Source organism: Caloenas nicobarica, chromosome 26 (assembly GCF_036013445.1).
Source record: "Caloenas nicobarica isolate bCalNic1 chromosome 26, bCalNic1.hap1, whole genome shotgun sequence".
Classification (NCBI taxonomy): domain Eukaryota; kingdom Metazoa; phylum Chordata; class Aves; order Columbiformes; family Columbidae; genus Caloenas; species Caloenas nicobarica.
In genome coordinates, this window is record NC_088270.1 from 4,213,087 (window position 1) to 4,225,729 (window position 12,643).

Consider the following 12,643-nt stretch of genomic DNA (forward strand, 5'->3'; position numbering starts at 1 on the left):
AGCTGACCCTCGCAGTTCCTTTAATGAAGTCTTGTGCCGGGTAATGAAATGCACTCCAGTTAATTCGCTCCCAGATCAAATCAGGGACGTACAGCGAATCTTCGCCGTGTGCGAGCCGGCTCCGGCACACTCGGGGAAGGGCGCTCGGTTACTTTAGCAGCAGAGCGTTATCTGAGACTGCACAGACCCGAGTCAGATCTCCGCGCAGAGCATCTGAAGGCCACCGGCTGTGTCGGTATTTTATCAGCAGGCAGCGCTGTGCTACAGAGAAGCCGATTCTAGGTCAGCCATGAAAGGAAATATTTTTTTTCCTTTTTTATTTTTTTTTTTTTTTCCTTACAGCGCATAGTGCTGCAGACTCGCCGGATGTAACGCTGCAATTTGCGCGTGTCCAAAGGATGTTGATTGGGGGTCGACACCTTCACATCTCGCCCTTCTGTCGCATTAAGTACTGATGAACTCAGCGGTTTCGTCCCTGAGCCGCTCGAGCGGGAATTTTGGCATTTTGCACGCATTTGTTAGGAGCAAGACATGTACAGTCGACAGGTCAAGCGTGACGAGCCGCGACCCATCAGGTCACGGTGGTGGTAGCCAAGAAGGAATCGAGGGGAGCCCGGGATCATCGGGCTCCATCGGCCGAGCTCCCCGGGGACCGGGGACCCGTGCTCGGCCTCTCCGCCATCGGCACTCGCTCCCCGAAACAGCTGTCCGGAGCTAATTTATTTCCTAATGCTGCAGCCATGTTAATTTATAAATTACACTGGTAATTCGGGCTGTTATTAATTTCAGATGGCGTAGGGCAAGCCTAATTAAAATATGACTCCAATTGCTACACATATGTACCAAGGACTACCGTTTAAAATTTATAGGAATATTAAGTGTGACACCGGTCTCGGAGACGCTTCGCGCGGTAATTACGGCACCTCGGCGGCGGGAGATGTAAATGTAAAGGAGAGAGAAGTTGTCCTTGTTCGGGGGCCTCTGAAAATCCGCTCTCACCATGAGTTTGGCGGCAAGCGGCTTTTCTCCAGGATGCATCGCACAAGGCACAGGTTTGGCGAGGATCGCTTTGCCCATCCTGCGCACGATGGGGACGTTATCTCCAGCAAGCGATGCTCTCGGCGGGCCCAGGAGCACCACAGAGGCGCAGGGCTTTTTGGCAAGGGTTTTTTCATGGCACATCTCCCCATCACTCATGGCCCTTTCTGTCTTTTCCCGCAGCCGTGGGCTTCATCAGCGAGGATGAGTACCTGGAGATCACGGGCATCACGCGGGAGCAGTCGGGCGAGTACGAGTGCAGCGCGTCCAACGACGTGGCAGCGCCCGTGGTCCAGCGAGTCAAAGTCACCGTCAACTGTGAGTAGCTCGGGGACAGGGGACGGAGCGGGGGAATGGCACTTTGGTGGAGGGGAGCGAGTGGAAACCAGCCTTCGTTCCTCAAAGCCAACAGAAGCAGCGGTTTCGCGAGCAGGTGGCATTTTGCCCTTTTTTCGCCCTGCTTTTTGAGTTCCGTTTTGTTCCACCACCTCCACCACCACCTCCTCCTCTTCAGCTGTCACCATCAACCTGGGTTTTCCGCCCCTGGTGAGATGCAGTGCCGATAACCTCCGGGGAGAGAAGTGAGCAGTAAATAGGAAATATTTGTCTTGAGAAAAAAATGCAAGAGGGCAAGCAAGAGAGCAAGGAAGAAAACAGCATGGTTTTGGGCTCAGACAGGGGTCAAGACCCTCCTAAACTCCTCTCTGGCCATTCTTTTTGCTGCTTGGGCTTAGCTCCAGTGCCAGGAGGACCTTCTGATGGGATGCGGCATCGGGTCCCCCAAGTGCCCAAAAACCCCTGGACAGCAGCACTGGAGTGTCCAGAGCTCCGGGTGGGCTCAGAGCTGCTTTTGGCTCCTTGCTAAGCACGGGGAAAGAAAAGGGACCCAGAGGAGCCCAGGGGAGGGGGCAGGATGCCGTAAGGGAACTGAGTGTTGATTCCAGGTTTCTCCTCCTCTCCGCAGACCCTCCGTACATCTCGGATGCCAAGAGCACCGGGGTGCCGGTGGGGCAGAAGGGCATCCTGCTGTGCGAAGCCTCCGCCGTCCCCTCCGCCGACTTCCAGTGGTACAAAGACGACAAGCGGTAAGAGTCCAGCAGCTTCGGCATCGGGGTCACGGCACTCGGTCAAATCCCCGATAACCCTCAGCGCAAGCAGGGTTAGGATTCCGAGGCGCAGGGGAAAATAGATGAGGACTTCGGGACGGAAGATTTTTTTTTTTTTTCAGAAGCTTTTGTAAGACGGGCTTTGGCCTCGATCTGGGCAGAATCCACGCTTATACGATTCACACCAGATCGTTGCCCCAGCTCGATGTCCCAGGCATCCAGCAGGAGAAGGGGGACAGCAGGTCATGAAAAACAGGGCACTTTTCCTTCCTTTGCCATCCCTATGACCTTATCCCCCTCTCCCTTCTCTCCCAGGCTGGCTGAAGGACAGAAAGGCCTGAAAGTGGAGAACAAAGCTTTCTTCTCCAGACTGACTTTCTTCAACGTCTCCGAGCAGGACTATGGCAACTACACCTGCGTCGCCTCCAACCTGCTAGGGAACACCAACGCCAGCATGATCCTCTACGGTGAGTAGCAAAGAGGAAGCCAACCGGGGAGGGCACACACAGCTTAACGTCAAGATCGCCGATGTAGGGCACACGGGAAGGGTCTTCCTCATCTTTTGGGTTAGATGTGCATTTGCTGTTGAGCCTTGATGTTTCTGGGTGTGGGTCAGAGACCACGGCAAGCTCAGGGAGAGCGTGAAAGCCTCAGAACATATCTCCTGTCTCAGACCCCACGTGTGCCACAGTTCAGAGGCGTTTGGCACCGTGCAGTTGATGCAAAGTTAGGACTTGGCTGCAGGTTTCCATCCTTTTGCTACGGCAGCTACTAAAGAGAGCCTCTGGTGGAAGGCATCTGTTTGTATTGAACCGTTAGAGGAGAGATGGAGCTCGGGGTCATCACGGCAAGCCCGTGGGCTGGCATTAATCCCCATTACGAGTGTTTGATGGAAAGCTCCATTTTCCTACACCCTTCTTGTATTGCAAACTCTTTCGTAGCGCGTACAAAGGATGTGGGCCCCCACCCAGAGGGGACAGAGGGCCCCACCTTCCATGCAAGAGATGGGGCCAGAGCATGGCAGGGTCCCAAGGCAGGGGCTCGGTCAATTTGTAGGTTTGAGGGGTTGCAAGAAATGGAAGCAAAAGCCAGTCTTGGGAAGGAAACATTGGAGGGTAGGACGAAGGGCATCCTTAGAAATTGGCTCTATTTGCCGCTGTTTTCCCCGTAAAATATTTGCACAAGGCCATGCCCGTCGCGTGTCTTCGTTCTGTCATTATTGGTGTGCGTAGGAAGTTGTTTTGGTTCAGCAGGAGCGGGCACAGCGAGCAGCCCGTCACGGGCTCCGTAGGCACTTTGATGGTGCGTGTCACCCTTTAGCAGCGTCCCTCCCCGCGTCCCACACCAGCGCACCCTTTTTCCTTCCCGGTTAGTTTTGTTCTCCCCGGACCGGGGGTGATGCTTTGGCAAACCACCAGCATCATCCCAGGCATCTCTGCAACGCTGGGCCCCGACGCAGCACAGCGAGACCCTCGGTGATGTCGTTTACATGAGAAGTGTCTCTGCAGTGAGGGTTTTTGGGACAAATTTAGGAGTATGGGAAGTTTTGGGAAGCTGAGGGCACATTTTATTGTATTTCCTCTGCAAATGAAGGTTTAATCCCCATGGGTATCATGACGGGAGCCTTTCCGGGGCCGTGCAACGGAGGCTAATGTAGCGTACGTCTCGTAATCCTTATTTTAATCTATTTTTTTGAGGGAGGTCAACCAGTGCTTTATTTAACATATAGCACTCATTATTAGAGGCCTGTCACTTCATTAGGTGACGTGATGGAGCGCTCAGCCGAAACTACGTCATTTTGTGGTTCAGGGGAAAAAAGCAGCTCTCCGCTTCTCCCCCATCACAAGATCCCGGTCCCTTCTCAGGGGATGGTGTCAGGCAGTAAATTCATTTGGGACGTTGCAGGGTTTTTGAGAGGGCTGTGTGCCAGAGGGGACCAGGAGGAGCGCAGGGCGGAGCCGAGCCCCCAGATTCCCCCAAATCTCAACCCCTGCACTTTGCTTTTTGCTAAGGGCGCAAACGAGGACTTAGCCAGGGCTCCCCTCTAGGGCCGGGGTCCCGCGGGCCGCTCGTCTCTGCTCATGTCACCCTCTTAGCCCTCGAGGAGCAGGACACAATTTCGGCACCAGCATCCCCCTCGCTCCCCCGTCCGCTACTTTTTCTCGTCCCCGGGTTGGGGGCAGGCCGAGCGCAGTGCCTCGAGCCTGCGCTTTCCCTTGCCTTTTTGCCCTAACTTACCCTTTTTTTTTTTTTTTTAATTTTTAGAAGAGACAACTACTGCTTTGACACCCTGGAAAGGTCAGTAATTTGGGGAACTTTCACAATATCAGATTCCCACCCTGTTTTCCCACGGGTCCCTCCGGCTCTCACCCCAAATCACCCTGGTGGGAGCCACATTCCCCACTGCTCCGATCTCCCACCCCACCGCTCTGCGGGTTTAGGGATGAATTAGTGCATTTTTGCCGGCGTCTGGTCACTCTCCCATCGCGTGTCTCTGCATTGACGGTCCGTGCTCTGTGCACGCCTCGTCTCTCCGCGCTCCCTCCCCATCCCCAGCGCGCAGGCAGGGATGTCTCCGGTCCCTTTTTTCATGGCGCGGTGTCAATGGGTCTTGTGGCAAGTGCTTCCTCCCCTGGGATACTGTTTGTGTCTTTTTTTGGGACAGTATAAGGCTGGAGAGGTGTATAGTTTGCTTCTTGGCATTTCTCACGGCCTAGGGATGACTTGTAGACATCGGGAGGGCCATGGGAGGTAGGACAGGGACAATCATGTCTCCAGGTCCCCCATTCACACCCGGCTTCCCGGCCACACCGGGATTCGGGGCTAAGCGGGAAGAGGCGCGAGGCGTCGGGGAGTGTGTCAGCAGAGCGCTGTAGGCGGGACAACAACCGGTTGACGGTTCTAAGTGCCCCAGTTGAGTTTTGAAGAGAGGAGATATGTTCTGGGTTGGCAACAGAGAGGATCGATCTGTCCTCAAGGGCAGCGCTGCTGTTTGCAGCAGCCCAGAAACCTTCTTGAGATCTTTGTCCAGCCTAGTGTTCCCCTGCGCCAACTATTTGGGGCGTTCTTGTGCGAGCCACCGGCTCAGGCCACCTCCCCACTCTTTGCCATGGAGAGCTATGAGCTCTTCACCCCCTGCGCCCCGCAAGGCGTGGATAGGCTTGGCTCTTCTTGTCCACCCTCCTAGTCCCATCTCCTTATTGAGGTGATCCGGGCCCACGGACAGGTGCTAAACCCCCATTTCTAAGTGTAGCGGTGCCAGATGGTGTTTTTTCTGACCCCCTCAAGGGAGACAAGCGGGGAACAATGGGGCGGTCACCCCTGTGATGGCTTGTTAGTGCCAATAAAAGCGTGGGCAGTGTCAGGCAAAAACTGTCATTTTTTGTGCAAGTGAACGTGGATCAATTTTGAAGGAAGGGCACAGGGAGCCGGAGGAGGTCGGTCGGTAGTGATGAGCAGGGGACGGGCTCGGGACAGGGACTCGGGGCCAAAGCGGGACCGTGTGGGGTTAAATCCTTAAGAATGGGGTCGACAGGGACGGGCGATGGCCTTGGCAGATGGGTGCACGTCTTGTGAAGCACGATGCCACCACATGCAATCCCTCAGGTGGCCCAAATTGCGTACTTATGTTGTTAGCATTGTGTTTTTCGTGTACCGAACGGTTGGATTCGGGCCGGCATCTCACCGTGCGGGCGTTTCTCTCCTCCCGCAGGCCCCGGCGCGGTGCACGACGGCAACAGCGGCGCGTGGCGGCGAAGCGGCTGCCCCTGGCTGCTGGTCCTGCCGCTCGCCCAGCTCGCCCGCCAGTTTTGACCCCCGGAGCCGGCCCGCGGAGCGGCGGCGGCGTCCAGGACCACGGCCAGCGAGCGCCGAGCAGAGAGGAGAGGAGGAGGAGGAAGAAGAAGAAGAAGTGTTCACCGTTTCCGAAAATAATCATAAGAATTGAGAGAGTATCCGGCCAGGCCACCTCGGGGAGGGGGAGAGAGGAAAAACACGCAAAAAAAAAAACCCAACGCAACGGGAATTTGGAAAGGAGAGAGGAAAAAAAGAGAAATAATCCAAGGCTTCCTGCTGAAGATGCAACACGACTGAGTCTTTTAATTTTTTCCTTTTTTTTTTTGTTCTTTTTTTGTGTCCCGCCCACCTTTTCCCGCCCCCACCCAGGCCCCCTTCCCCCCGCAGGGACCCCTCTGCCCGGCCGCGCCGGTTTTCTCCTTCGCCAAGATATCCCCATCTTCTCATGGACTGTGCCGCCATTTGTGTTCCAGGAAATATATATATATATATATATATATATATATCTCTCTCTTCACGTTCACATATATATATATATATGTATGTATAGTATATAGATCTTCAACAGTTAGCACACCGCTCCAAAGGGAAAGGGAGGACAGAGACCGGCGTCAAGCTGCGCATCCATCGCACTACCCGCGGACATCGCCAACGATAACGGGATTCCGAGTCACGATTCATTTTATTAATTATATTTTCTGATACGAGCCTAGAACTCTTAGTTCCTAAAAAAACAGAGATGCAAAAAAAGAGGAGAGAGAAAATGAGGAAAAAAAAATAAAAATAAAAAAAAAAGGAACCAGAGAGGGGGAGCAAGCGGAGAGAAGCCGTCGTTTCGCCGAGGAGGTCGGCGAGGATGCAGAGGAGGAGGAGCCCTGCGCCGAAATCCCCGGAAACCGGCCCAAAAAAGCAGTCGTCCGAACAGTTCCCGCCGAGGGCGCAGGCGACACGCTTCGAGACGGAGATGCTGAATCTTTTTACGGGCTATATATATACAGTATATATAAATATACATATATATATATAATTTTTTTTTTTTTTTTGGTTAGCATTCTAGCCACAGTTCCCAGCAGGGTCCTTCCGCTGCCATTACTGCATGCTGTACACGGAGTTAGGTGTGTATCGGTCCTCATCCGGACGAGACGTGTGTCTCGGTCCCCGCGTCCCCTCCTTTCCCACCCTCGGGTCACCGGGGACAAAGGGACGTGAGATCCAGGGGCTGCCCCTCGTCCCCAGCCCCTTTGCGGTGGACTAAAGCAATCCGGGGGATGGAGGGAGATCTATAGAGCTCAGTTTTATAATTTTTTATATATATATATATATATATATGTATGTATATGTGTGCGCGTGTGTGTGTGTATATATATATATATATAAAAAAAACCAAATTAAATTAGGAAGCAAGGGAGCTGTCAGCCGGAGCGCGGGACCAGCCGCCCCGTGGCGCGTCTCGGCGGGGGCCTCTCCTCGGTTTTCCTCCTCGGGTTCCGTTCCCTCCTCCGCGGCCGGGGATGCGCGGGGTCCGGGCGGGCGGCGAGGGGGCTCTCTCTGCCTATCCATTAAAACGATTGTTCCATGTGGCCGCTCCGTCTGGTCGTGGTGCTCATTGCTGCATCGCCGGGGACCGGGAGGGACGTGGTGGGAGGGACCCCGGGCGGGAGCACCGAATAATCGTGAAGGGCCCCGATAGCATCGGAGAGATGTTCCCGGGACATCGTCGGTGACCCCAGCGTGGACGCCGCGACAAGGTAAGGCTTTGAGGAGGAGACGAGGAGGGCGCAGCACAGAGTTCCACCCTAATTCTCCAGCGCAGGATCCGGCCAAAACCAGTCCCAGGAGAAGGCAAGATCCAGCGACACGAGGTGGGTGTTGTTAAAGTGGGCACCCCCATGCGAAGGCGCACAGGGGGGCGAAGGATGGTGAAACGGAGCCCTATGTTTGTGTATGTCTTAAACCAAACCGCCCTTGGGGGGCCAGGGAGTGTTGGGGCAGCTCTGGGCCATCTTCTTGGTGTTAGGATGGTTTGCAGAAGGTTTCTTGGTGTATTTGGTCCTCAGCCTCAATCGTGGTCTCCAGGTCACCTTTCTCAAGGCGCTCGGGATGGTTTTGTAGGATCACAAGCCGGTCGTTGGTGTTGATTTATCTAGGTTTTGTCTTGTTGACCTTGCCATGAGTTTGCACTGCTAAAGAAATGGAAACGGAGAATGGGGAGAGATGTAAAGGGATGCTGAGGCGGTGTGTGCTGGCATGCCATGTTGTAGTTGTGAGATACGGGCATCGGGGAAGGGGAGGGCTGCGTCCCCAAGGCTTCACGGCACATCCCAAGCGAGGGACATGAGCCGGGGACAGCGGGGCACGGGCAGCTTTCCCTATTCCAGGATGACCATGGCACAAGAGGAGGAAGCCAGGCAGCCCGGCCCTGCAGGGGTAGGGTTCCCAGCCCCCCAGGTTTACAGGCAAGTTTTTTGTGGACAGTTTGCTTTCTTTTGTAGCAAAGATGCCTGTGCCTGGGGAAAAGAAGGTGAGGGTCTTTGTGCATATCTCAAGAGTCCCAGGCAGAGATGAGTCTGTGGTACAGCCAGCTCAGTGGGAAAGGCAGCGCCCAGATGCTGCAGGATGCGGGGAGGGATCTAACGCGGTACCCACGGAGGCGTCCGGAGGTGCAGGGCTGTTTGCCTCACATTCTCCCTGCAATGTAATATGTATTGGTTGTTTAGGCACAGCCGGGGCAAGGACGCGAAAGGGAACGCAGAGGTTCAGAGGCGGCCGGTCCCTCCCGAGGTGCGCAGGGGCAGCCGGGGCGGCCGTCCTTTCGGGACCCCTTTACTGTGCAGGTTTTGGGAAGGACTTACCTGTGAGCCAGGGTCAGTGGGGTGGACGTTGACGGCATCTGCGATGTGTGGAGCTGCAGCAGTCCGTAGCAGTTCTGTTTGTGCGGCCACCTGCCACACTTAAGAGATCGTACTCGGAGGGAGGGCAGTTTGCCGCAGGGTCAGGGGAAAATCTCTCGGGACCAGGCTCTGGAGTGTGTGTTGCAGAGGGTGAAGAGAGCCCCGCCGCTACAGAGGGGATCGCACAAAGGAAGCAACCCCTGGAGGGCTCCGGTATCATCCCACAGCCCCCAGTCCCCCCCACTCCCCTGCAGTCACTCCAGGATCAGCAGGATCAGTAGGCACAGGAGCCGCATCGGCAGCCGGTAGCAACGAGAGGACAGGGCATCCAGAGGCAATGGGGCAACAGCCACCTCCCGGCTTGTGCCCAAGCCCATCATAGCAGCCCATGTCCCAAAATATTGCAGCAGTCTGTTCTGTATTAGGTGAGCTTGGCGAATGTTTTCTCTCGTGGATGAATTAGGTTCGGCGTCCCAAAGGAGCGGGAGGAGCAGTCCGCCGCCCCAGCCCCTCGTTCGTAGCGTGACCCAGAAGTGGTGTCGGGAAGATGCAGAGGGTCCCAGCAACTCGTCCTCGCGGTCCTTGCAGTCTTTGTCCTTTGCTGAAATCATCGCGGTGCCATCAGCTGATGAGAAGCGCAAACAAGCCTTGGTAGCACGCGAGACGCGGAGGAGTCTATCACACGGGGGTAGGTTTAGTCGTTTGGAGCAGGAACGGTTGCCAGAAGATGGAGAAGACGTTGGGAAGGTCTCAGTTGCCACACAGAGGCTCCCAAGCACGCCGCTTCTACTGAACTCAGGTAAGGGATCAGAGCAAAGCCGGTCCTCACGCTGCAGGGGCAACATCAACAGTTACATGGTTATCGGCACCCAGGGGACCGGCAGAGGTGGGACCCGGGATGCATCAGAGCAGCCGTAGGGCAGGTTACGGGGAGAGGGGGGCCAGCCCAAAGGGTTCCCGGTCCAGGGACTTGGAGCATCACTGTTGCAGAGGGTGACGGAAAGAGGCTTAAACTCAGCATCAGGCGAGGTCACGGGAGCGAGGGAGGTCTCAGGCATCGGGGAGACCTCGCCGCTTGACAGGGCGGGCTCCACGTCTCTCCCCGGGGGGCGTGGGGTTTCCAAAGCAAAGCCCCGAGGGTACAAAGTTCGTCAAACTTTATTGATACACTGCACAATCACAACCATCTCTTATTCTCGCCGAATTAGAAAAGGTTACAACTACAATGTAACATGCACAAATCTCAGGTAGTACAGCCACCCTCGGAACACAACGATCGACGGAAACTCAAGACCGGCCGTCGGCGGGAGAGACCGGGGCGCCGCGCTCCCTCCCCGGCCCGGCCGCCCCCGAGCGTCCGAACGCGGGGCCGGCCCCCGACAGCCAACACGTTCCTCACAACGGCACGTTACACGTCACGAGAAAGTCCAACGCCATGCCGGCGTCGAGCGCAGGGGAGCCGATCCAGCCCAGGGAGAGAAATAGGGGGTGCGAGGGGGGGGACACAGCCCTGGTGGCTCTGCTGGCTTTTGCGAGCATCACGCAATCTCCTCGTTATGGTCTTTGTTCTCCTATACGCCACGGCCTCCGGTCCGCACGGCTCAGGCTAGTTAAGCATTTCTGCCACTAGCAGAGAGTAATTTGCAGTTGCAGGGGCGGCTAGGGGGAGGCACAGACCGGGCAGGCATCGGTACCAGCCAGTTTCTGAGCCCCAGGGGTCCTTTAGGACTCGGCACCCACAGACGGACCCGTGTGCCACCACGCCGGCCAAAAACAGCGGGGTCTGTGCTCTGCAAAGGCGCCCAGGGCCAGGGGGTAGGAACACAATCGCTGCCGGCACCGCCTTGACGAGATGCACACAGACAAGCGAGCAGCACAACAGGGACCGCAGGACGCGGAGTCACCGGATCAACGCCCACCAGGTACGTCCGCGTGTCGGGTCCGCGCCGGAGCTGTCCCCGCTTCGGGCCACCTTGTTTTTTGCCGTTCAGCCGTGGTACATGTTGAACATCCAGAGCGTGAGGGCAGGAGCATCTTTTGAGATGATGTAGCTGGTTGTAGTATTGGTATTTTGGGTCAGCATCGTGCCACCACAGGTCCCAAGGAGAGGCAAGGACGAGAAGAGGGTATGCCTGCATTGAGGCCGGGGCGGTCGCCCACAGTTGTTTGCGATGATGGATTTTTTGTTGCAATATCTTGAGTGCCAAAGACAGCCCCAGCTTCCTCGCAGGCACGGAAAATGGGGCAGCAGGATAAGGAGGTTTCAGTCATGTCAGAGTTTGCACCAGAAAGACAGCTTGTGTGTGTCCATCGCTCTAAAGCCCCACAGCTCAGGGAGGGAGGAGCAAGCGGCAAGACACGGGGAGGACCAGGGGATATTTTGTATGCTCGTGCAGCGTGTTGTGTAGGTGAGTCTCTCTCTTGCCAGCCTAGGATTCTGTGCCAAACGTGACTTGTAAGGAATCGGACAGGAGGGCCCGTTCTAGGACCAAGGTTCCAAAGCGTTCCCAGATGTTCATGGAGCACCAGGAAGGCTCAGGGTCATCACCACATACCGGGAGGGTGCGACCGTGACAGCAGGCGCCATCGGGTGCACCATTCTGTAGGCAGGGAGGCAGCGGGGTGGGTAGCAGGGACAAGGGACAAAGCTCTCTCAGCGGCTGGAAGAAGCAGCAAATGGAGTGCGGACGAATCCAGGTCATTGTTGAACGTGTATTGTAGCTGGGAAGACAGGCAAGCAGCTGGTTGGGGCACAGGAGCCGGTTTTGTCCCCGCCACAGCGGTGCAGCAAACCGACAGAGCCAGAGCCTCTCCTGGCGGGTCAAACACCTCGGCCTCTCATCGGGCAGGGGCAAGCGGGGGGCGCGAGTAGTAGCAGAGCAGGGACGTTGCAGATTAGGGGTCCTCTCACGTGGCGTTGTGACTTGGAGAGCCAAACGGTACAGGGAGGACACGCCGGGAGACAGACCGGGGAGGCGCGGAGCAGCCGACAGAGGCAGAGACCTCTCGGTCCCGTCCTCTGCGGGCCGTGCAGACAGGCAGGAGCGTCGGAGCTGTAGGAAAAGCGGTATTTTGTCTTGTGGCATTTAGCTGTGTGTTGCAGTGCATCTGGCCAGTGATGGCTGTGCTTTTGAGACGCCCACCACAGGGAGCTGGGGCGCTTCTCTCCTGGGGTCCCGTTTTCGGGAGAGCGGGTCTGTGTCCTCAGGATGGTGAAGGGAGGTACACACAATGTTAGGTGGGTGAAAGGACAGCTGGAGGCGTGTGACCCAGGGTGGAGAAATGGCCATCATGCGCCTCCCGCTAGGGACAGGCGGCCAAGCGCCACACTCGGGCCACCCCTCGAGCTCGCGCCGCGGCCTCGGCGAGCGGGAAGGGCCGGCGACATCGGGGGCACTCAGGGGAGCAGCTTTGGTGCTGACAATCGACTTAGACGACTGAGAGGGCAGAAGGCTGAGCCAGGGGCTTCATCCTCAGGGTCGTTACAGGCATAGAAGGCTTAGCGAGATGATGACATGGACATTCTGGGCGACGGCTCTGGGCGGCTCGCATCCCATCAGCTCTCCGCTCCCCGTGTCGGGGAGGAGGAGGTGGCCGCAGGGAGGCTCAGTCCTGGCTGGATCGCGTCCCCGGGGCGAGGGCGGCGGGTGTACGCCACAACCGGCAGCGAGCACGATCCGGACACGCGGCCGTCCCGGGCCGCCCCGCGCCGCAGCCCGTCCGACAACGAGGAGTCCCCGGACGGCACGGCGGGCCGGCCCCACAGCGGGGGGGGAGGCGCGGGGGGGCCTCCCGAGACCCTCCGCTCCCTTA

At 56.9% G+C, this 12,643-nt stretch overlaps 1 protein-coding gene across 5 annotated transcripts in view; it reads left to right on the top strand.

Annotated features, from left to right (window-relative positions):
- Window positions 1-7,485, top strand: part of LOC135998732 (protein CEPU-1) — a 285,825-nt gene extending 278,340 nt beyond the window's left edge. For 4 of the 5 annotated variants that reach the window (XM_065651898.1, XM_065651900.1, XM_065651902.1 and 1 more), the window contains 5 exons: window positions 1,222-1,356; window positions 2,003-2,123; window positions 2,460-2,611; window positions 4,410-4,442; window positions 5,857-7,485. In XM_065651898.1, the coding sequence (XP_065507970.1) occupies window positions 1,222-1,356; window positions 2,003-2,123; window positions 2,460-2,611; window positions 4,410-4,442; window positions 5,857-5,957 (542 nt within the window). In that variant the 3' untranslated portion in view covers window positions 5,958-7,485. The remainder of the gene's footprint in view (window positions 1-1,221; window positions 1,357-2,002; window positions 2,124-2,459; window positions 2,612-4,409; window positions 4,443-5,856) is intronic. The other variant, XM_065651899.1, reaches the window with a different exon arrangement.
- Window positions 7,486-12,643: the final 5,158 nt, after the last annotated feature.